Below are 20,060 nucleotides of genomic sequence, written 5' to 3' on the forward strand. Positions count from 1 at the left end.
CCAGTACGTGACTGCCCTGGAGCTCATTCTTCCCCATTTCGGGCTGTTTTCAGCTCATTTCCAGCTCCGCCCGCAGCATTTGGGGCAGGACACACCCAGCTCTGAGGCTGGGATCCTGCTCAGGACTGGCTCTTTCTACTGCTTTAGGTTTGCAAGCAGGAAAACCACAGCAGGTATGAGATCTGGGAATTACAGAGCCCCAGGAATTATGGCAAATCCCTGGAAATCACAGCAAATGCCATAGCATCTGCTGGAAATCTTCCCATGGACAGCCCCCAGGTGCTGAGAGAAATCCCACAAATACAGGCTGGACGCTAAAAGGTTCTTAAATATTTAGTTCAGATTTATTTAAAGTCAAGTAAGTTTGTGGACACTATTTATATTATTAAAAACACTTGGAGGTTTGTACTTCTAGCAAAAATATACATTTCAGTTTGAGGGTTGTTATGCTGTCGAGGAAGGAAGAGCAAAAAGTTTCCCAGGTGATGGGCATGAGTCCTGCACTGTGGCCCCGGTGGGGACACCACCGGGGCTTTGGGAAGGGCAAATCCCCCAGGCTCCGACCAGCACACACACGTCTCCAGTGCCTTCCCCCAGAGGGCTTCAAAGTGCTTCAGAAACGGTAATTCCCAACACCCCTGCGAGGTAGGGAGGGGAGGGGCTGGGTGGGGAAACTGAGGCACGGCAAAAGGAGCGGAGTGTGGCAGCAGGGGGAGGTTTGGGACCGGCCAGCCCTGTGACAAGGAGGGAAAGCCCAGTGCTCTTCCCCTTTGGGTTTTAAAGGAATTATTGCACCAGGGAAATCTGCTATCCTGAAGAGGAGGAAAGTAAAATAAAACTGAATAATTTGCTCCCACAACCCCTCCTTGGGAATACCAGTATTTTAATAAGGCTGCTCAGGACACGCGGGACTACGAGCTGCAGACAGGGAAGTGTTGCTTCTTAGGTCAGACACCATTATCCCGAAAGGGAAACTGAGCCCTTCCCAGGTCCATCCTCCCCCCACCCTGAGCCCAAGTGACACAGCCCCCCACACCAGGGGCCTGGCCTGGCCCAGGTGGCACCGTGGTGTTTCACTACAGCTGTGAGAAGTTGTGAGGTAAAATCCCAGAATGGTGCTGGGTTCAGGCAGACCCCGAAGCCTGGACCTGTTCCCACTCTTGGGAGCAGTGGCAGAGGAGGACTGGCAGCTTCCCTGACACGGCCACGCTCGCTGGGAAGCTGCTGCCCATTGTGAGCATCCCAACCACCCCCTCCCTGTTTATAAAGCAGCTGCAAAGCTCTCTGCAACCAATGCACTAACAGATCCTCGTGCTCCTGCTCCAAGCAGAGAGCAGGTGACAATCCAGGTCCCTTTCACAGAGGGGAAACTGAGGCAGGACACCAAACCCTGAGGAGCTCAAGGCCCCTGACCCTCTGCGCACCTTTTTTTTAACTCACATCTGTGCAGAACAGCCTGTGGAAGCCATGGATTCTGTGCCTCTGCTCTGAAGGTGAACTTTAAGGAGTCAAATCCTTTCCCTCCCACTTCCCCATCCCACCCTCTCTCATACTGAGGTGCCAAGGGATGCATTCCCTATGGAACGAGGGCGCCAGGAGCAAAGGCTCACACACAGCACCCAGGAAGGCAGAGCTCACACAGTCCTGCTGGGAGACAGGAACGCACTGCAGAGCACAGCGGGGCTGCAGCTGAGGGTCTCTGCTGGGACAGCCCCTACCCGTGTTCAAAGACTCCGGGGCTGTTCTTTGGGTAAGAGAGAAACATCCTTTCATCACACTGTCCCAGACTTCACGGCTCACGTCTTCGGAGTGCAAACGAACGAGAGAATACAGACACACTGTGAGTGCTGCTGTCGGCCCCGCTGGCCCCTGCACCCCCTTGGCCCTCCCAAGGACCAGAGCTCCCCACCCTGGGGACCCGGAGTGCCACAGGAACCTCGCTGCCTGAGCCATGTAAACTGGGCGGCCGCTCTGCTCTGGGAACAGCCAGAGCTGGGCCGTAGGAACGGGAACAGCAGCTTTGCAGATTTGTTAGTGTGTGTTAACGGAAGCCCTGGCCGAGCAGGAGGCAGCTGCAAATCCTGACGGCATCTCACCCTATGTACCGTATGTCAGGGTCATGTAGAAAAGAGTTTCCAGTAGGAGAAATGGAAGACACTGGGAAGGGTTTTCTTTGTTTCTGTACAGAGTCTTGATGGGAATCCATGGCTTCATTCTCATAAATAACAGGTCCTTAGTACATGTCCTTGTAGATCTCCTGCAGAAGCGGGTGCAAAGATGTCTCTGTCTCTGTCTTCTTGATCTTCTGCACCAGCTGGGCATGCTCTGTCACCAGCTGCCGCAGGTCAGCCATCTTCTGCAGCAGCTTGGGGAAGAGGTACTGGGCATCTGGGTGGTTGGACTGCAGGTGGAACTCCAGTGCTCGCAGGATGTTGTCCTGGATCTCCTCCACCTGCTTCACGTTCATCAGGCCAGGGCGGTCTGTGGAGAGGAAGCATGGTAGCTGCAGGGTCATGGTGCAGCCTTCCAAAGTACACGCTCCTCCTGGGGAAAGGGAGACGGGGACTGTAACCCACCCACCGGGACTTCAACCTCATCAGCTAGAAAGGGGAGAAGCGTGCCCTTGGGCAACGTATCCCACAGCAGCATATGAGGAGGAGATGCCACTTCTACATTCCTTGCTGTTGGTCCAAGCTTGCCAGGCATCACCGCCACAGAGAAGCTTTGGTTTTGGAAGTGTTCAGTTCTTCTCTCACGCCCCTGAGAGATCCCTGGCTGACCTCAGGGCCAGCTGCAGCTCAGCTCCCCTAGCCCCCTCTGAACCACCTCTAAGGAGGCAGGACTCTTCCTGACTCTGGCACGGCCAAGGGCACCCGCTCACCTCCACACAGGATGATGGCAGCCACAAACAGGGACAGGTCGCTGTCATCCAGCTCCAGCGCGTTGAACTTCACAGCAAACTCAAATTTGGGCTCCATGATCTCATTGAAGGGCTTGCGCAGGCTGCGCAGGAACTCGCGGGTCACGAAGCCATTCCCGTTGGCCACCAGCAGCCCATCCTTGTTCATGATGGAGGCCAGCATGGCGAAGATGGCCTCGTGTACCCCGTACTTGAGCAGAGTCACTTGGTCATTCAGGTAGAGGCCTATGAAGCTGGGGATGCTCTTGGCGAACTCGGTGAGCTCCCGCACAGTCTCCACCGTGGTGCACTGGCAGCGGTAGAAGACGTGCACCCCGATCTCCTTGTAGGGGGGGATACCGTTCACCAGCTGCTTCCACACCAGCCCCTTCTCTGCCTGCCACAAGGTGTCCATGTCATGGATCACAAAAGGCTGCTTGAACAAGAAGCAAGTTAGGAGTCTGTTGCGGGGACTCGAGGTGCCAGCTCTGCCCAGGACAGTCCTGTCTGCCTGTCCCTGTGCTGTGCCCTGCCTTTGGGGCTAACAGTGCCCAGGCAGTCTGCACCCACCCACCACAGCACAAGTCTACAGAGCAATGGGATTTTTCCCAGCAAAGGGCAGGACATGCAGAGCCCACCTGACCACAGGTGGGAATGGTGCATATGGAACAGCTACGGCAGCAGGGAGATGTGCAGCATCTCCCAGAGAACAGTCCCCTGTGCTGGCCATAGCCAACCCCACCTGCCCTGGGAGGGAACTTACTGGGGTGCTGCTGGCCTTCCCGGTCAGGATACCTCTTGCCTTCTTTTTGGTCATGTTGAAATTCTTCAGGTAGGCGTTGTAGATGTGCTTGGAGAAAGCTTTCAGGTCAGCCACCTGCGGGTTCTGGCAGCTGATCTCGCTCGCTGTCAGCCCTGCCACCAGCTTCCTCTTCTCTGCCTCTGGCATGCGCCCGAAGCGGATTGCTGGGGGGGCAAAACTGGGGGTCAGGACAGCGGGGGGACCCCAGAAGATGCATCCAGAGAGGCAGCAGTTTGTTCTGCTGCTGCAGACAGACAGGTCTGCTGGAGAACACCTGCAGCTACACAACACAATGCTTCTCCAGGCTGCAGCTCCTCCAGCATCAACACCATGAACCAGCCACTGCTGCTTCCTCACACCAGACTCCCATCCCACTCCTCTGGGCTCTTGCACAAACCCCAGTTCCCACATAAACACCTTTGCTTGTCTGGATCCAAGATTCTTACACCTGAAGTCTGAAAATGCCAGCACAGAAGAACAATCTGCATGCCAGTTCCCTCTGGGCCAGTCCGTAAGGGACAGTCACATGCCAGCAGCTGTACTGCACGGTGGGAATAAACAGCCCCTTCTCATACAGAAAAAGGGGATGAAGAGTCAAATACTTGAAGCATGGGGTTTGAATGATCCCCTAGCAAGAAGAGCCATAGGCTACAGCACAGCAGGCCATGGGCACCCTTCACAGGAGGGCAGCTGGCCTTGTGTCACCCAGCTAGCCAGGCCTGTGGGCAGCAGTGACACTCACCATTGTGTGACATGCCCAGCGAGAGGCATTTCTGGAAGCGGCAGTACTGGCACTTGTTTCGGTTCTTCTTCTGAATCTTGCAGCTCCTCTCACACTTCTCGTACTCCAGCTTCATGCGGATCGTCCGGCGGAAGAAACCCTGCAGGCAGGGAGCAGGGGGACATGGAGCAGCAGTGCCTGTGGTTTGGGACCAGGCTGGTTTGTCATCCCCTGGAGCTTCAGGAAGGTTCAGGGGGGTGAGGAGGGGGAGCCCTGGTCTCTCTGATGCAAGCAGTCTCTATCCCAAGGAGAGGTCATGTGGTGGGAGAAAGGGGCTGCAGAGGAGGAAATGTGGGGGGCACTCCATGCCTGGTGCTGTGTGACTGCCAGCAGCCCACAAGGAGGGATGGAGGAACAAGCCATGGGCCAACCCCAGCCTGCAGGAATGTCTGGCAGGACCTGGGCTGCTAACGCAACCCTGCTGGATCTGCTGCAGGGGAAAGAATTCCAGAATTCCAGGAACATCCAAGCTGCAGCCAATGATCCCAGGGGGATAAATATACAGCTCACTGCTGATCTGCAGCACAGAAACCATTTTTAAAAGCAAACTCAGGGTCCCTGTGGGGACAGATGGATTTGCCTTATACAGCAAAGCATGACTAGGCAAGGTTTGGGCCATACAGGTCTCAGCCACCTTCCCAGGGCAGCATTTGCTGCCTGCCTGTACTTGCCACATTCTAGACAGGTTCAATTGAGTTTTTTACAATCAATCCCGAATCCCTGTTTTGCTGCAAATCTTCTTGTGTGAGGAGGCAGCCCAGTCCCTGGGGTCTAAGCCCTGCTTGGTGCTGCTGAACCCAGCCCTCCCTGGTTCTCACCTTGCAGCCCTCGCAGGCGTGCACGCCGTAGTGGAACCCCGAGGCTTTGTCTCCGCAGACCCTGCACTCCACGTTCAGCGCTCCCAGCGCCGCCTCCTCGCAGCCCATCTGCAGCTGGTCCGACAGCGAGGGAGAGGAGCTCTGTGACAGGTCTGCAAACACACACAGGGACACGTCCTTCCATGTCACAGCCACGGGCCCAGCTCCTGATGTGGCCAGCTCCTCCAGCCATGGGGCTGAGGAGGGATTTCTAGCCCTGTCCTGCCTGCCCCTGGTATCACATCTGGAATCTGGCACTGGCTGCAGGCAAATGCCGTGCGCAGAGCCAAGAATACCCCAGCAGCTCAGACTCCACATCAATGCTTCTTTATTCCCTCTGGCATTCATGTCCTGGCAATGAAATCCCAACCAGCAGATTTTCTAATCCCTGGTTGGCCGGCTGCTGGCACAGGACATCCCAGCTGGAACATCAAGGCCTCTGGAGGAGCCTCTTCTGCATCCACAAATCTTCTCTCCTACCCCCTACAACCACTTTGCACTGAGGACTTCAAGAAGTGTCCAAGGAAGCGTTCCCAAGCACCCTGGGAGGCCCCTTGCTCTCAAGCACAATGTTACCTACCTGTCCTTTTAATTTCCATTGCCAGTGGCTGTGCAGTGATCTCAGAGGAAGAAATAAGCTCTCCATAACTTGGAGCATTATTTCACAAAGGGAAGAGATTAAAACCAGCTGAACTCCATTCAAGGACAGATTCTCTGCCCTTTCAGCTGAGCATGCTGCCTGGGGGCTGTGGGTGCCTGGATGCTCCACAGGATGAGCACCTGTGGCTCCACTCACCTGTGTAGCTGCTTGAAGGCAGTGAGCTGTCTGGTCCTCCAGTTGGGTCTGAGGCTCCGCTTGCCACTATCACTGCCTCTTCCTCTTCCTCTTCCTTGACCTCAGGTACTTCCTCCTGTAGTTGTTCCATAATTGATCACCCCTCAGTGCCAAGACTGCAATCCCTGTCATAGCTCTGGCATCATCCGCGTCTATCCAAGATGGACCCCACCAGGCTGTTCCTGCTAGCCTGCAGGACATGGGAGAGAGGACACTGAGTGCCTGCATGGAGCAGCTCAGCAGCAGGGCAGTGTCACCAACCACACCAGTCCTGCTCTGTGCTTGCTCCTCGGCCAGTGAGACATGCAGAGCCGGGGCCATTTAAAGATCCCTTTGCACTCTGGAATAAACATTCTGTAGGACTCAAGGAAGCAAAAGCTCACAGAACTGTTTTTAAAGCCCAGCAGATCACAAACCAGCTCAAATGCCACCCAGGGACCCAGCTTGCAAGTCCCATAGCAGAAACACTGCTCCAGACAATGTCCCCCAGAGCCGCCAGTGACCTGGGATGTGATGGTGACAGCCAGGGCCAGGGTCTGACAGAGCCAGCATCTCCAGAAGAATCAAAGCAGGGCTGGCTTCACCCTCTGTCCCTGCCCAGCCATGGCAGAGCTTGGGTTGGGAGCAGCAGCTGATCAGGGCGTGCCTTACCCGTGGGTGGAAGATACTGGGCAAGCAGGGCTCAGTGCAGCAGCAGGCAGAGGCTAGAATTCCCTGGCCCGTGCAAGCCATCTGCAAGACTGATGGCTTCCTGTCGGCCCTGCACTCGCACTCCTTCCCGTCAGAGTGCTGCCAGTTACAGCCTTTGTGTTTGTTTTCACTTGGCTCCTCTGCCAAGAGCAGGGTTGAATGTGTTGCTGTTGCTCTGCGCAGCTGCTGGGCCGTGCTCAGCCACGGGGTCCAGCAGTGCGATCCCAACAGCCACACAATCCAACCAGTGTCTTAATCCTGGGTTTCCTGTGGGAGGAACGGCCCCATCCTCCCCCACGCACTTCCGCTCCTTGTTTGCCTTACTCCATCCCAAAGAGCCCACAAAGAGCTCCAGCCATCCAAGCGATGCAGCACCGGTACCGTGGCTATGGCAGAGCCATTCCCACCTCCCTCCCAACCATGCCACATCTTGATTCCTAAAATGACTCTTGCTTGAATAATTAATATCTCAAGCCCAGCTTATGTAAAGTTCCATCCACTTCCTTAAGAGAGCAATTTTTAAGTGGAGAAATACTCATTGGGAAAGCCACTGAAATCCAGGTTCAACCAAGAAAGCTTCAATTTGCAGACCCGAATTAAACTAATGCAGGACCTTGCAGGGCCTCGTATAAGAGCAACCCCAAGCTCTGGTATGGTCTGTGCCCTGTGCCCAAGGCCACAGCACAGCTCAGGGCTTGCTGGGGGAGGGCAGCAGTGACCCAGAACTCCCTGGATTTGTTTGCCCTCCCGCAGCAGACCCTCACACCTGGCACTTCGAACTTGAGCTGCAGCCAGCTCCTTGGATTGCTGGAAAGCCATCAAGGTCAGAGCTCCCTGAAAGAGCAAGGAAGCAGCTCAGGGAGAGAACAAAACCTGCAGGTGGGAGGGTGAACACAAACATGTTACAAAGCCAGGACACAAGTCACCCCTGGAGCTGGTGCTGCACCAGAGCCTGGGTCTCCTGTGGCTGAGGGGGCTTTGTTTTTTCCCTCCACACTGGGAATTCAGACTGCAGGACAGGTGGCTTTGTTTCCAGAAGAGGTACATTAGTGGCAACAGCGAGCACACTGGCCTGTGCTCCTTGGCAGCAGGAGCAGGCAGGGGGGTGCTCCCTTCCCGTGCCTCCACATGAGCACTGAGGGACTATTGAAGGGCTGTGTTATCCTTGGCCTCTGCTCACACATCCCACGTGGTGGGACATGGCAGACAGGCAGGAAAACCTATTCATTGGAGATGGAGGGTAATGAACTTCATCCTTTTCAGGGTTATATATAAATGATCACACAAACATCAGGGAAACACTTTTGCCTGGAAGAGCAGTTAGCGGGGGAAGCTTGTGGCAGGAGAAGCTCATCTATAGTGGAAAATCCATCCTGCAGGAGCTTAATGAGCAGCTCATTAGATTCCCTTTGTCCCTGGCATCCAGCACAAGCCCCTTGCTTTAAACCCACTGCAGACAGAGCTCTCTGCTTTGCCCCAGATGTCTCATGGGACATGTTGGAATAATTTGGGCATGTCCCTGACTTGCTGTCCTGCATCTGCCGGGTCTACTCAGGGCCATGTGCACCCAGGGCAGCACCAAGTTTTTGGCATGCATTTTGCTCCCCAAAACCCAAAAAAGCAACTCCAAAACTGTGCTTGGAGTCGGGCTTGGATGGGTGTGAGGAGGGGGAAAACAGGACAAGACACGGACAGACAGCTCCAGAGGGCCCCAGCTAAGGCTGCTCGTGCACGCAGGCATTACAGAAAGGATATGGATGTGAATCCCGCCCTTTGAGAGTGGCTGGAGAGCCAGAGAGAGAAAAGCTTTTACCAGAAGGCTCCAAATGTGTTGCTTGAATATCTCCTTGCAGGCCAAGAGTTCAGGGGCCTGGGCAGAGGGGAGCTGCAGGAGCTCTTTGCACACCTGCCTCTCCCTTAGCCCTTCCTGTTTTCTAAACAACTGGGATAGAGGGAGAGGACTGGAAAAGAGGATTGATCTCACATGGGAGGCTGCAGCCCCAGCCTTTGGCAGATGAAGGGCCAAGGCAGCCACTGCCTGGGTAAAGGGCCAGGCGTGGGCCGTGCCTGTGCACCCCTTGGAGGAGCCAGCCAGCTGGGCAGAGCCCCCAGCAGGAGAGGGACCTCAGCCCTCACCCCCATGCCAGGTATAGCAGGGAGGCAGCAGGCAGAGACTGTGGAGATTCACCAAGGATTCACATGCTTCCCTCTGTTCCCCTGCAAGCCCTTCAGTGGGAATGGGGGTCCTGGGAAGCTGGCACTCTCCAGAGGTTTGTCCAAAGTCTCTCTGTCTGAGCATAAGGAGGGACCTGCCCAGCCAGCACCGCAGCCCGGAATCTTTGTGGGACAGCACTGTGGGTGACAAAGGACAGCCAAAGGGCCCATCTCCACCCCGGGACCTCTCAAGCCATTTGGTGCCACCACATCCAGTGGCCAGGTTGCCGGAGCAGGGATAACATGGTCTCCTCCTCTTGGCTGAGTCCTGTGCCAGAGTGCAGCACACAAACTTCGAGCTGCAGGAAGACATGCAGAGATTTCTGCCTGCTGTAGACACCCACCCCTTTTTTTCCGTTTGGCAGCTGTCACAGGACGCTGATGGAAACAAGGATGGAGATTGTGAATTTCTTCCTAAGCATATCCAGAGAATCTAGCAAAGATGTTTCCCTTCCTCTTCCCACAGGATGGGAGTGAGCAAGAGGGCAAGCATTTCATTACTTGCTCTGCCCTTGCCTCAATCCCTGTTTCAAGGAGCTTTGGTAACCCTGGCTGAGCCAGCAGGTTCCTCTGCAGCCAGCGCAGGGAGGGTTTGTTTGCTGGCTCTGGGCTTGGGCTGATGCCTGCTGGCTGCAAAAAGCTTGGGCAACAGGTTTGTCTTTCCTAGAAGCTGGCATCTACGCCAAGCTAAACCATCAGTGGGAACAGGGAGAGAGACGTGGCAAAACCAGAAGAGGAAAAATCAGGAATAGAAGTTAAAAGGAGATAAACCTTCAGTGTGGATTCCCTGGAAGAAGGCAGTACAGCTGACCAAGAGCCTCCAGTTCATCAACCAACAGCCTGTGCCCCTGTGGCCTGGCAGCTCCCCTGGCAGCTAATACTGCTGATTAGCACGTAGACCCTGAAGCCAAGCTCAGAGTTTCCAGGAAAAGCAAAGCACCAAAGAAAGGTCCAAACCTCCCAAAAGTCAAGTCACAGAGCTGATCCGCTCAAAGTAGTTGTTCAAGTTACTGTAAAAGAGGTCATCAGGAATGGCAAAAGGAAACCAATATACCATGGGAGCACTCCTGGCTCGTGTTTTTATTCCTCTGGACAAGAATGTTCGCCAAATTCACAGCCAAAAGAAACAGGAGGGGTGAGATGAGAACTCAGCCCTCTGCAGGGCAGCACTGTGATGCGCAGCACATTTTGAAATCCACAATCGAAAACTGACCTGAATCCATCAAGGAGATGTGATTGCTGCTGGTTGACCACCTTTTGCAGACTTCCCTTGGGTTGTGTCACTGCTTCCAAGATCTGCTGACCAAGTACCAGTTTCTGTTCCTCCTCCTACACGTCAGCTACTACTAATAAAAGCCAAATAAGAGCTAAGCAGATGCTGCAATACAGGAAAGGTAACTAAGAGTACAAAACAGGAGAGACGAACACTGAAAACATGTTTGTGTTTGCTCCTGGAAGATCAGCGTACCCCCCTATTAGCCAATGAGATCTCAGCAGCACTTAGTAGCTGAGTGTTTCCTCCCTTACTCAAAGTCTTGGCCGCAAGGCAGGCTACACACAAAAATAAACTACTAGAGCTAGCAAGGAAGAGCCCTCCCACATAGCACTGACCAGGACGGACATTCTGGGCCAGATTCTTCCCCTTGAAGCATCTGCGTAGATGTTGTTCCATGCCCCAGAGTCCAGTCCTGTGATTCTCTCTCCAAGGCTGCTTGGTGTGGACCACCTGTGCTTCCCCAAGAGTGAGCTGGGCTCACTAAGCAGTGGGGTGCTGCCAGAGCTGCCATTACCATAGCTGCTGCTAATTACTCAGGGACGTGTGACACAAGGTGCAGGAGATTTCCCTCAGCTGCCTTGAGCAGCCAGGCTTGCCAAAATGAATCACACATCTACTGCATGTTTTAACTCACCCACTTCCTGGGCACTGAGGGGGGAAAAAAACCCCCAGCTCATTAAAAAAGGTTACAAAACTTGCTGGATTCTTCTCTTTTTGTACCATAATTGATGCTGTACCCAAAACCAGGTCATGACATTTTCCTCCAAAAGGAACTTGCTGCTGGCTTTGTTCAGAGTGCAAGAGTTATTGGAGACACAGAAAAAAAGCAGACTTTGGGCACTGAACTCTCAGCCATGTGCAAAGCAGGGTCTGCCAGGCTGCTTGTTCTCCAAGAGTTGCAGCCCTCCCTGGCTCCAGCAGCTCCAAGCACGCATGAGATGTGCTTCAAAATCTTGAGATACTGGAAGACAGAGGAGTCATCCCTCCACAGCTTCCCAGCAGAGGGACTCCCTGACCTCATGAGGCTCCGTGGCTGATGCTGGCAGAAGGGCAGCAGCAGGGCAGGCTGTGAAGAGCTGTGCAGTTGTTAGCTCTTACTTGTAGTGCTGCTCCATGACCTTCAGCAAATCTGGTCAAGTCCCATACCTCCATTTCCTTCATCATCAAAAAAACCTCAACCAAAACCAAAATCCACCACAAAGAAACAAACCCAGGATTTTTACAGTGCTTTCTTCCTGATCCTTCCCTGGCTGCGTTAGCTCATGGAGACGGTATGTTTTGGAAGTGCAGAGCAATAGATCAGTGCTAAGTGTCATTGTTTATTCCCGTATTGCAGATTTTGACACCTGTTCGCAGTCACACTTGCAGGTCTGGCCTGCCCAGCCCCTGGTCAGCTCCCTGCACTGCTTGTGACCATCTTCTCCTGTCATACATTCCTGTACAAGGCTTTTCCAGGATGACTTGCAGGAAATAAACTGGCGCATCTCATTCTGCCAACTGCTGACTGGTATTTGTGTTTTGCGGTCAACTCGGGACAGCCCGAAGTACCTATGGCCAGGAGGGGCACGTGGGTCTGACCCACTGGAACAAGGACAGCAGCCAGGAAACAAGCAGGTATTGGAAAGGTGACACCACTGGGGCTTCTCAGTGCTGGAAATGGCACAGAAGTGCTGCTATTTGAGAAGATCGTTAAGTCTGGCAAGGAGAGAGGATCATCCCCCCACAGCCCAGCGCACAGCAGAGGTGGCTGTGAAACTGTGGCAATGCTTTGGGATCGCGCTGCAAACCTGGCACTCACACCAGAGAAGCTGTCTGGGATGTATTCCCCTTTCCTTTACCATCCCAAAGGTGAGGAGGCTGGAAGCTCAGAACTCACTGAACCACTGTAAGATGACGCTTTCCCAAACTGCTGAAGTCCTCTTGGCTGTACTCCAGGGCAGTCGGTTTGCTTAGAGACCCCTTGTCCTCCTGAACCTGAGCAGGACACATGGAAGGATCGGGTTTCAGGAACATCAGTAATTATAGAACAGGGCGGGTGAGGGAGGAGCTCACAGAAACAGCAACACCACTTCCCAAGGCAAACAGTGGGCACAGGGTGTTACAGACCCAGAGCAGCACCAAAATGGAACTCCAGGAAAGTGGTGAGTGGGACAAGCTGTGGCTCAGCACCGCTGGCGGTCAGGGAGGCCAAGTTTGGCAGTGCTGCACACACCAGGATCCAGGTTAGATTTCCCCAAAGTCTCAGGGTCACTGGAACACCAACAAGTGCCACCCCTGCTTTGGAAGGGGCAATCAGCTCCCCAGAAAAGCAATGGGGGCAGAAAAGCAGCAGTGGGCCGATGAGTCACTTAGGATCACACACATGCATGCAGCCTTCTGTCTGGAGCCAAACATCCAGCAGGCCCCTAGGTTTTATTGCTACGTTGCCAGTGCTCCCAAATCCAGGAAAATGCCCAGAAAACCAGTAGCAAACCTCCTCCTCTTTGCAGCAACAGATTTTAGATCTGTTGGATCTGTTTAGATCTGTTGGACTAATCAGGAAAAAAAACCAAATCCATCAGCCTGTAAGTTTTGTTATGTTTACACTTGGACTCCCAGAGAAGTGCTACTTGGTTTTGTAGACTTTAGCAAAATATCCTGGGCACCAGCCACGCTGCTCTGATCCCAGGATGCAGCTGACAGAGAGCAACTGTGCCCAGGCACAAGTTCCGATGATTCAGCAGGGCCAGGAACATGCGCAGCGAGATGGATCGAGCAGATTGCTGTGTCTGCTGCAGCTCCCCTTCAGCCAGGAAAACAGAGGGGTCCCAGTCTCACTGCACATATCTCCGTAAGAAAACCTCCAGAGAACACCAGAATCACTTTTCCACACAAACTAGTACAACACCCTCTCAGGGAACTATATGGGAATGCTGTTTCCTTACTATTTTTGGCCACATTCACACAGCAATAGCTGCCTGGAGAACAGAGATTTCCCTGCCTTTTCAGCAGGGAAAGGAGCAGCGACCATGTCAGTGTGATCCTGCCAAGACTCACAGTGTGCTCTGACCATTTGGATTTTTGCCTCAGCTCCCAGAAAACAAAACCCTTGAGCAAAGCATTCACACTTTTTGTAACATCCTCATGCCTTTGGCACTGTCTTGGGGGTACAGGGTGAGCCACAGAGCTCACGGTGAGCCAACAGCTACTGCTTCCTGACACAGCCAGCTGCTGGCAGCTCAGCAGGCTCCTCAAGTTCATGCTCACCAACAACCCTTTTCCAGAGATCCCCATGTCCCTAAGTTCCACAACATAAGGCCTACCCCAGAGACATGAGAACCCACGGATATTTTCAGAGATGTGGGTCTCTGACCATCAGCCCTTGTGGAGTTAGCAGCTTTCTAGGGCCAACATCTCTAGCAGAATCCATATAAACAACTTAAAGGCAAAAAGCTGATTTGGGCATTTTCAGAAATATCCCAGATTGCATTATGATGAAATCAAGAGTTCCATTGAAAAATGTTTGTAACAAGTCAGGCAGGATAAGGATTTGAGCTTAGGTTCCCATCAACACGATGACTGCACAAAGCATTGCCTATTTTGAAGCCATCTCACACAACTTCTGCCAGGAAAGGCCTGACAAAGCCTGTCCTAATGAGATAGGCATGTGTTTCCGCAGTAAAGTCTGTCTTAACAGCCCATCAAAGAAATGCTTCCCTATCAGCTCATCTGCCCTTTCAAATCACCAGAACCATTCCCTGTCTAGATCCCACATCTCTGTTAAGGGCTGAACATGCATGTTCTGGCTTTTGCTATTTCAAGCTCCAGTTCCCAGACTAGGGCAAATCAGGAAATGCAGCATGATGGCAACAACTTATGGTAACATGGAGGTTACCAGGCTGTGGCTATGCCCCAGCCCCTGAGATGGGTTCTGGCTTGATCCAGCACCGTAACAAACGCTTGTGTTTCTGGCTTGTGCTTTCATCCTGCCACTTCCGCCTCCATGGTCAGGATTCCCCTGCAAACCACAGACTCCCCAAAACTCAAAACTTTGAGCAGAGCCTGTCCATGAGGTCCCCAGGAAAGCCCCCCAACATCCACACACGCATTTCAGAGCCCTTTGCAAAGCCAAATAGAAAGACCTGACCAAAACGATCCCAGATGTTCGCAAGCTCTTGGCTAAGCCTTGGAAAACACAGACATTTTCCAGACATTATGACTGAAACAGTGAATATTAAAGCATTTCAAGAAGTCATAATGAAACTAAGATACATCTCGAGTCAGTTCTGCTCTGAACCCTTCCTGCAATCAAGCAGGACTCCACTGAACGTCATCCCAAAACATATATTTTGGGGAGCATGCATTTCACAATCTTCTTGACCAAAAGGATTCATACTGGCATCAATCGTTCCACTCCAAACCTCGCTTTGGGAAAGTAATTTCCCAGGCATTCTGCCGAGGCAAGCACATTTCAGAGCATTAAAAAAAAAATAAAACTAGTTCTACAGAAAAATCTTATTTGTCCTCACTATGGAAATCACTTCTGCTTGTCCAGACTTTCCCAGACTCTCCAAAATTACTGCAGCAGTGCACCTCTAGAAAAAGCAGAGATTACTCTGCAGCACCTGATGAGAAGCAGCAACAGAGCCCAACAAATCTGCGGTTATCAGTTTGTTCCTGCTCTAAGCAAGAGTCAGTACAAACCACAAAACCCCTGACATCTAAAATGTCACAGCCAGGGCAATCCAGGCTGGGATCTGACAGCAAATAACCTTTCAGGCATAAGCACTGTAACATCATCTCACCCAATTAAAACATCATTTGTATGTCAGGTTCTGTTGTTCAGAGGAGCCCAAGAGTCTCTTGTTGTGCCAATCTCTCAGTCTCCAAGATCATTTGCAGATTTCCAGTCCATAATTCAATAGCCACAGATGAAATATTCCCCAAAGGGCAACAAGATGTACTGTACAAAAATACATATTTGTCAAAAGGCATCACGCAAGAAAGACAGAGCCCATAAACACCAGAAAGCAATTCTGTACAACAATGCTCTTCTGATCAGCAAAGCCTCATGGGGCTCATTACAAAATCCTCTCCACATGCTGTGAAGATCCTTAGAAGTCTGTGTCTTGAATACCAGAACAGAGACAGCGTAACAGTTGCACCAACGTGACACAGAAACCCACAACAGCTCAACACCTCAGACCTGTGTTGTGGCAAACACACACCCACAGCCACATGCAGACAGCCTCAGCACTGCTGATTGCAGGAATCACTTCAAGGGTCTGCGGGCAGGACGGTGCCCACCCATGTCCCTCCTGACCACCTCCACCAAACCCCTGTCCTGCCTCTGCCACGATCTGCTCGGCTTTGTCTGACACCGACAGACAGCATCGGCCCCACTGCCGGGTCGTGTGTGGGACTGTTGGGTCATCAGTTACCCACGTGCAGCCCTGGATCTCATGTGCCCTCCCCCATCTACAAGAGCCAATTTCAGTCATAAACACCAGCAAAATAATGAAATGTTATGTCACTGTGCTTTCTAAAGCAAGAGCCAGCTGAGGAGAACAGGATTAGACCATGGTCCTCACAGTGTATCCCTAAAGTAATCCATAAGATCATATTCAGAAACTGAACAAAAATAAGGTACAGAGTTTAAATTTAAAATAAAATTTAAGAAAGTTTAAGCTCATGGACAAAGTGAAACTTGCTGGAAGCAAACTGCTCTTCCCAGGCTCCTCCCTACCCCAAGTTTCTAGAAACACTGGTAAGTGCCTTGGTTGGTGGCCCACATACAAAGGGGAAGGGTTACCTCTGCGGAGCAGCTGTCCTCGTCTGCCTGTCACCGAAAGCCACCGCTCGGTCACCATGTCAGCATGGACAGCCGAAACCTGGAGCAATCTGCAGAAGGACAGAGAGCAAGTTTCCACGGCTGTGCTGAAGGCCAGATATTTATGCTGCTAGGAGCACTGGGCTGGGTCCAGCAGCAGCTCTGAAATTTAAACACACACTCCCTCTTTCGTACGCCGAAGCCCTGGGCCAAGGTGACTCCAGGGGGCTGCTGCCACAGGCAGCATCTGTCCCAGGACCAGGAGGTAGAGCAAACCCTGGGGTGTCCAGCAGAGACAGCCCCATCCCCTCACCAGGGATGTCACCTTTGCCTTAAGTCACCTGCAGCCAGAGGCTGATGACCCTGAACTCTTATGACAATGCACAGTTGATGCTAGAAAAAGGTCTATGGTGGCCACAAGGCTGCTTGTTTACTCAGCTTGCTTAATCCACCTTCAAGAGGCTGCCAGAAAGTTCCTGCAACTTTAATGAACTTCCTCTTGGGTGGCTGAAACTTAAGGATTCAACAGAGTTCATTCACTCTTCTTGGTTTTCCTGAGAACTTTGCCTTGTATGAATTTCAGGCTCAAAAGAGAAGGAAGAGACTAATGCCAGAAAAAAAATGGCTTATGAGGCTTTGAACTAGAGGACTTAGAGAAAACATGTTCTATTTTTAGACAGTTATGCAGACTAACTGGACTAAAACATTAAACAAAGATGTTGTGAACATGATGCTGTTTGCACCCACATACCCTCCTTGACATTACCCAGGCTTAGCTGCTCCTCCCACTCCGATGGAAAAGCCCCGTTTTGTATTGCTGCCCTTGACATGGGACAACTTGTGAGGCAGCTGAGAACCAGCAAGAAACCAGCAAGAAACCAGCACTGCCAGCCCCTAGCAGGACGGGCAGCTCGGCAGCAACCTGCGAGTGCTGCGCTGAGAGTGAACCCCCAGTGCTGCACATCCTTCCAGGTCTGACATGGCAGCGGCAGCTGCAGCTGCCCAGGAGAGGATGAAAAAAGAACATGAATCCCCTGCCTCAAAAGCTGAGGATCCCAGTGGCCTGAGTGTGGAGGGTGTTCCCTACAGGATCAAGGCACATCCAGAGGAGGGCACAAGTGTGAGATCCAAAAATACGACCCAAGTCCCTCGCGCTGGAGCATCAATCACATCAGGATCGCCCGGTCAGTGATGTCAAAGTCACATCCTCCTGAAGGCAGTGATTGCCCTTGTTTAGAGGTGGGGGCTGAGGACAGCCTAGAGCTCTGCCAAGTGTGGATCCAGCACCAGCCTCTGCCTCAGTGGGGCCACAAAAGCACCCTCGGGAGCTTCACTTTCACAGCAGAGCAGGTTCCTCATCCCTTCTCTCCCAACATGGAAAACAGTTTTTCTAAACAATCCTGACAAAGTTTATCTTTAATCTCTCTGACAAAGAACAATACTAAAGTCATTCCAACCCCACTGGCACATCAGGAGTTGGCTTTCTCCACGTCCACCAGCAATAAAGCTCATCCTGATTCGGTAACACAGCATTAGCCTTGACACTGTCAACGAGGGCTGAATCACATGCAGGGAGTGCACAAATCACACCCTGAGCTCTCTCCCATTGCAGACCAGAGTGCTCTGCTGCTGCCAGAGATCTGGGAATTAAAACTAAATGATTGGCTCACGTTGTCCCACTCACAGGTAAATGCCAGGACATGCCCATCACACCACACACAAGGCAACACTTGCACCAGCTTGGCAGGGCATGGAGGGAACCTGCCAGCACATCCCACCTGGATGCTTCGTCTGCTGTCCCTGGCTGACACATGGCAAGTCATCAGGAAAACTCCCACCTCAGCCTGGAGCAGGTTTGTACAGAAAAGGACACTCTGCTGAAGGCAACAAGGGATTTGCACGGAGAGGGCAGGAGGAGAGGAGAGTGGGGCAGAAACAAGAAACAGGACATGGGCTGTCTCAACCCACAGGTCACTGGTTTAGAGACCAACACTGCAACCAGCCCTGGGACTCTGATTTGTGGGGCAGCCACCCCTCAGACCCCTCTGCATCACCATGATGGGCACTGTCTGGACCCTATGGCACATCCGATTCCTTCCCACAGGCATCTCCTTCATCTGGGATCTCAGGGAAAGAGGGAGCAGAACGTGGAGATGTGAGGGATGAGAAAGGACTCTCAGATCCTTCCTCCTGCAGCAGCCCCTCACCGGATGCTCTGCTAAAGGTCCATCCTGATCCTCCTGCTTCTCCTCCTTCCAGCCCCAGACCCCTGCAGTGCCTGGTACCCTCAATCCCCTGGCGAATTCCCCCTCCACCACGCCACCCTGGCAAAGACGACGGGCACACTGTCCCCCTGAGCTTCCTCCCGTGCGGGCCATGTCCCGTCCTCAGTCTCCCCTGATTTCCCAAGAAGAACTACAGCCTGAACCCTAAAGCCACCGATGCCACTCACGCCCCAGCTCCTCGCACCCATATCCCCGATGCCACTCACGCCCCAGCTCCTCGCACCCATATCCCCTCTGCACCAACCCCTGCCCCAAACCCTGTCACACCCCCAGCCTCTCACACCGCCCCCGCCCCTCACAGCCCCTCTCCCTCGCACTCCCCGTCCCTCACACATTCCGTCCCGCACATGCCCTGCCCCTCACACCCCCCGTCCCTCACGACCCCGGTCTCTCACAGCCCCCGTCCCTCACGACCCCGCTCCCTCACGACCCCGCTCCCTCACAGCCTCCGTCCCTCACGACCCCGCTCCCTTACAGCCTCCGTCCCTCACGACCCCGCTCCCTCACAGCCCCCGTCCCTCACAGCCCCCGCTCCCTCACAGCCTCCGTCCCTCACAGCCCCCGTCCCTCACAGCCCCCGCTCCCTCACAGCCCCCGCTCCCTCACAGCCCCCGTCCCTCGCCCTCCTCCCGGTCCCGCTCACCTCACGCGCGGCCCCGCTCGTATCGCCGCCCCCCCCCCCCGTCACCCCCGGCCCCGCGCGTCACCGCGCACGCCCTGACGCCACCGCACCCCGCGCGCGCGCGCGGCCAATCGCCGCCGCCGCCGGGGGCCTCGCGGCCGCGTCACCACGGCAACGGCCCCGCCCCCCCCGCGCGCCGCATCGCCCCCTGCCGGGAGCCGCCCGCACTGCACCCCGCGGCGGGAGAGGGGCCTCATGGGAAGTGTAGGCGCTGCCCGTGGTGGGCTCTGGGGGCGGGGCAGGGCGGGCCGGGGCGGAGCGGCCTGAGGGCGGCCCAAGATGGCGGCGGCGGCCGTTCCGCGCGGGCGGCTCAGCGCCCGAGGAGCCCGAGCAGCGCCGGTGACCCATGGGCCCCAGCAATTCGCACCGCGGCCCCCCCCCCCCCTCGCGCTTCGATAGAAGACAATAGCCCAGCCTCGGGGCAGAGCTGGGAAGGGCTCACTGTGCTCAGAAAGCCCGTGCGGAATGGCGGGGTCCTGTGTCCCAAGTGGTGCGGCCAGGATGGTGCGGAGCAGGCAGGGATCCCCACAAGGGGACGGCCCAGGGCTCGGGGCCACCCCGCTGTGTCCCAGCGCCGAGCGAAGCGGGGAGAAGCTGACGCGTTTGACCTGCAGCCCCTGCCCTGGCCGTGCCCCCGCTGTGCGTCAGCGCGGGCCTGGGCCGGGGCCAGCCCGCACCCCGGGCACACTGAGCGCTTTGTCCCGGGGCCCACGGAGCCTTCGGCCACGATGGAAAAAAGCTGTGGGAGAGAAACACTCTGAGACCGGGGGCAGCGCCGTGCGAGGCCCGGGAGGAAACAGATCATAATCTCCCTAACGGAACTCGGCTCATCTCCGGGCGAGTGCGCAGAGATGGAGTTGATGCAGAGGTTGCTCCCGGGGCCTGTTACAGAGGCGACCCTGGCTCTATGTCCCAAAACCCCAAAGGCAC

At 54.1% G+C, this 20,060-nt stretch overlaps 1 protein-coding gene across 4 annotated transcripts; it reads right to left on the reverse strand.

Annotated features, from left to right (window-relative positions):
• Positions 1–322: 322 nt before the first annotated feature.
• Positions 323–19,126, reverse strand: PPARD (peroxisome proliferator activated receptor delta). Of its 4 annotated transcripts, XM_068995685.1 has the most exons (9): positions 19,092–19,126; positions 16,146–16,234; positions 10,292–12,328; positions 6,136–6,364; positions 5,301–5,452; positions 4,444–4,582; positions 3,663–3,865; positions 2,882–3,335; positions 323–2,481 (listed from the first exon to the last, which is right to left on the reverse strand). In XM_068995685.1, exons 4-9 carry the CDS (start codon positions 6,263–6,265, stop codon positions 2,234–2,236), a joined length of 1,326 nt encoding a protein of 441 aa, XP_068851786.1. In that variant the 5' UTR covers positions 6,266–6,364; positions 10,292–12,328; positions 16,146–16,234; positions 19,092–19,126; the 3' UTR covers positions 323–2,233. The 4 variants fall into 4 exon arrangements, with proteins under 4 accessions (XP_068851786.1, XP_068851787.1, XP_068851784.1 ...); XM_068995686.1 differs by lacking the exon at positions 10,292–12,328 and having other exon boundaries at positions 2,882–3,332; XM_068995683.1 differs by lacking the exon at positions 10,292–12,328.
• Positions 19,127–20,060: the final 934 nt, after the last annotated feature.

The sequence above is a fragment of the Aphelocoma coerulescens genome, chromosome 26, assembly GCF_041296385.1.
Source record: "Aphelocoma coerulescens isolate FSJ_1873_10779 chromosome 26, UR_Acoe_1.0, whole genome shotgun sequence".
Classification (NCBI taxonomy): domain Eukaryota; kingdom Metazoa; phylum Chordata; class Aves; order Passeriformes; family Corvidae; genus Aphelocoma; species Aphelocoma coerulescens.

Bases quoted from the DNA above. Each gene is read 5' to 3' on its own strand.
- PPARD (XM_068995683.1), bottom strand. From the start codon at position 6,265: ATGGAACAACTACAGGAGGAAGTACCTGAGGTCAAGGAAGAGGAAGAG. The intron at 5,453-6,135 runs GTGAGTGGAGCC...GTGTGTTTGCAG, and splicing joins GCCTTCAAGCAGCTACACAG to ACCTGTCACAGAGCTCCTCT. The intron at 3,336-3,662 runs GTAAGTTCCCTC...TTCTTGTTCAAG, and splicing joins GGAAGGCCAGCAGCACCCCA to CAGCCTTTTGTGATCCATGA.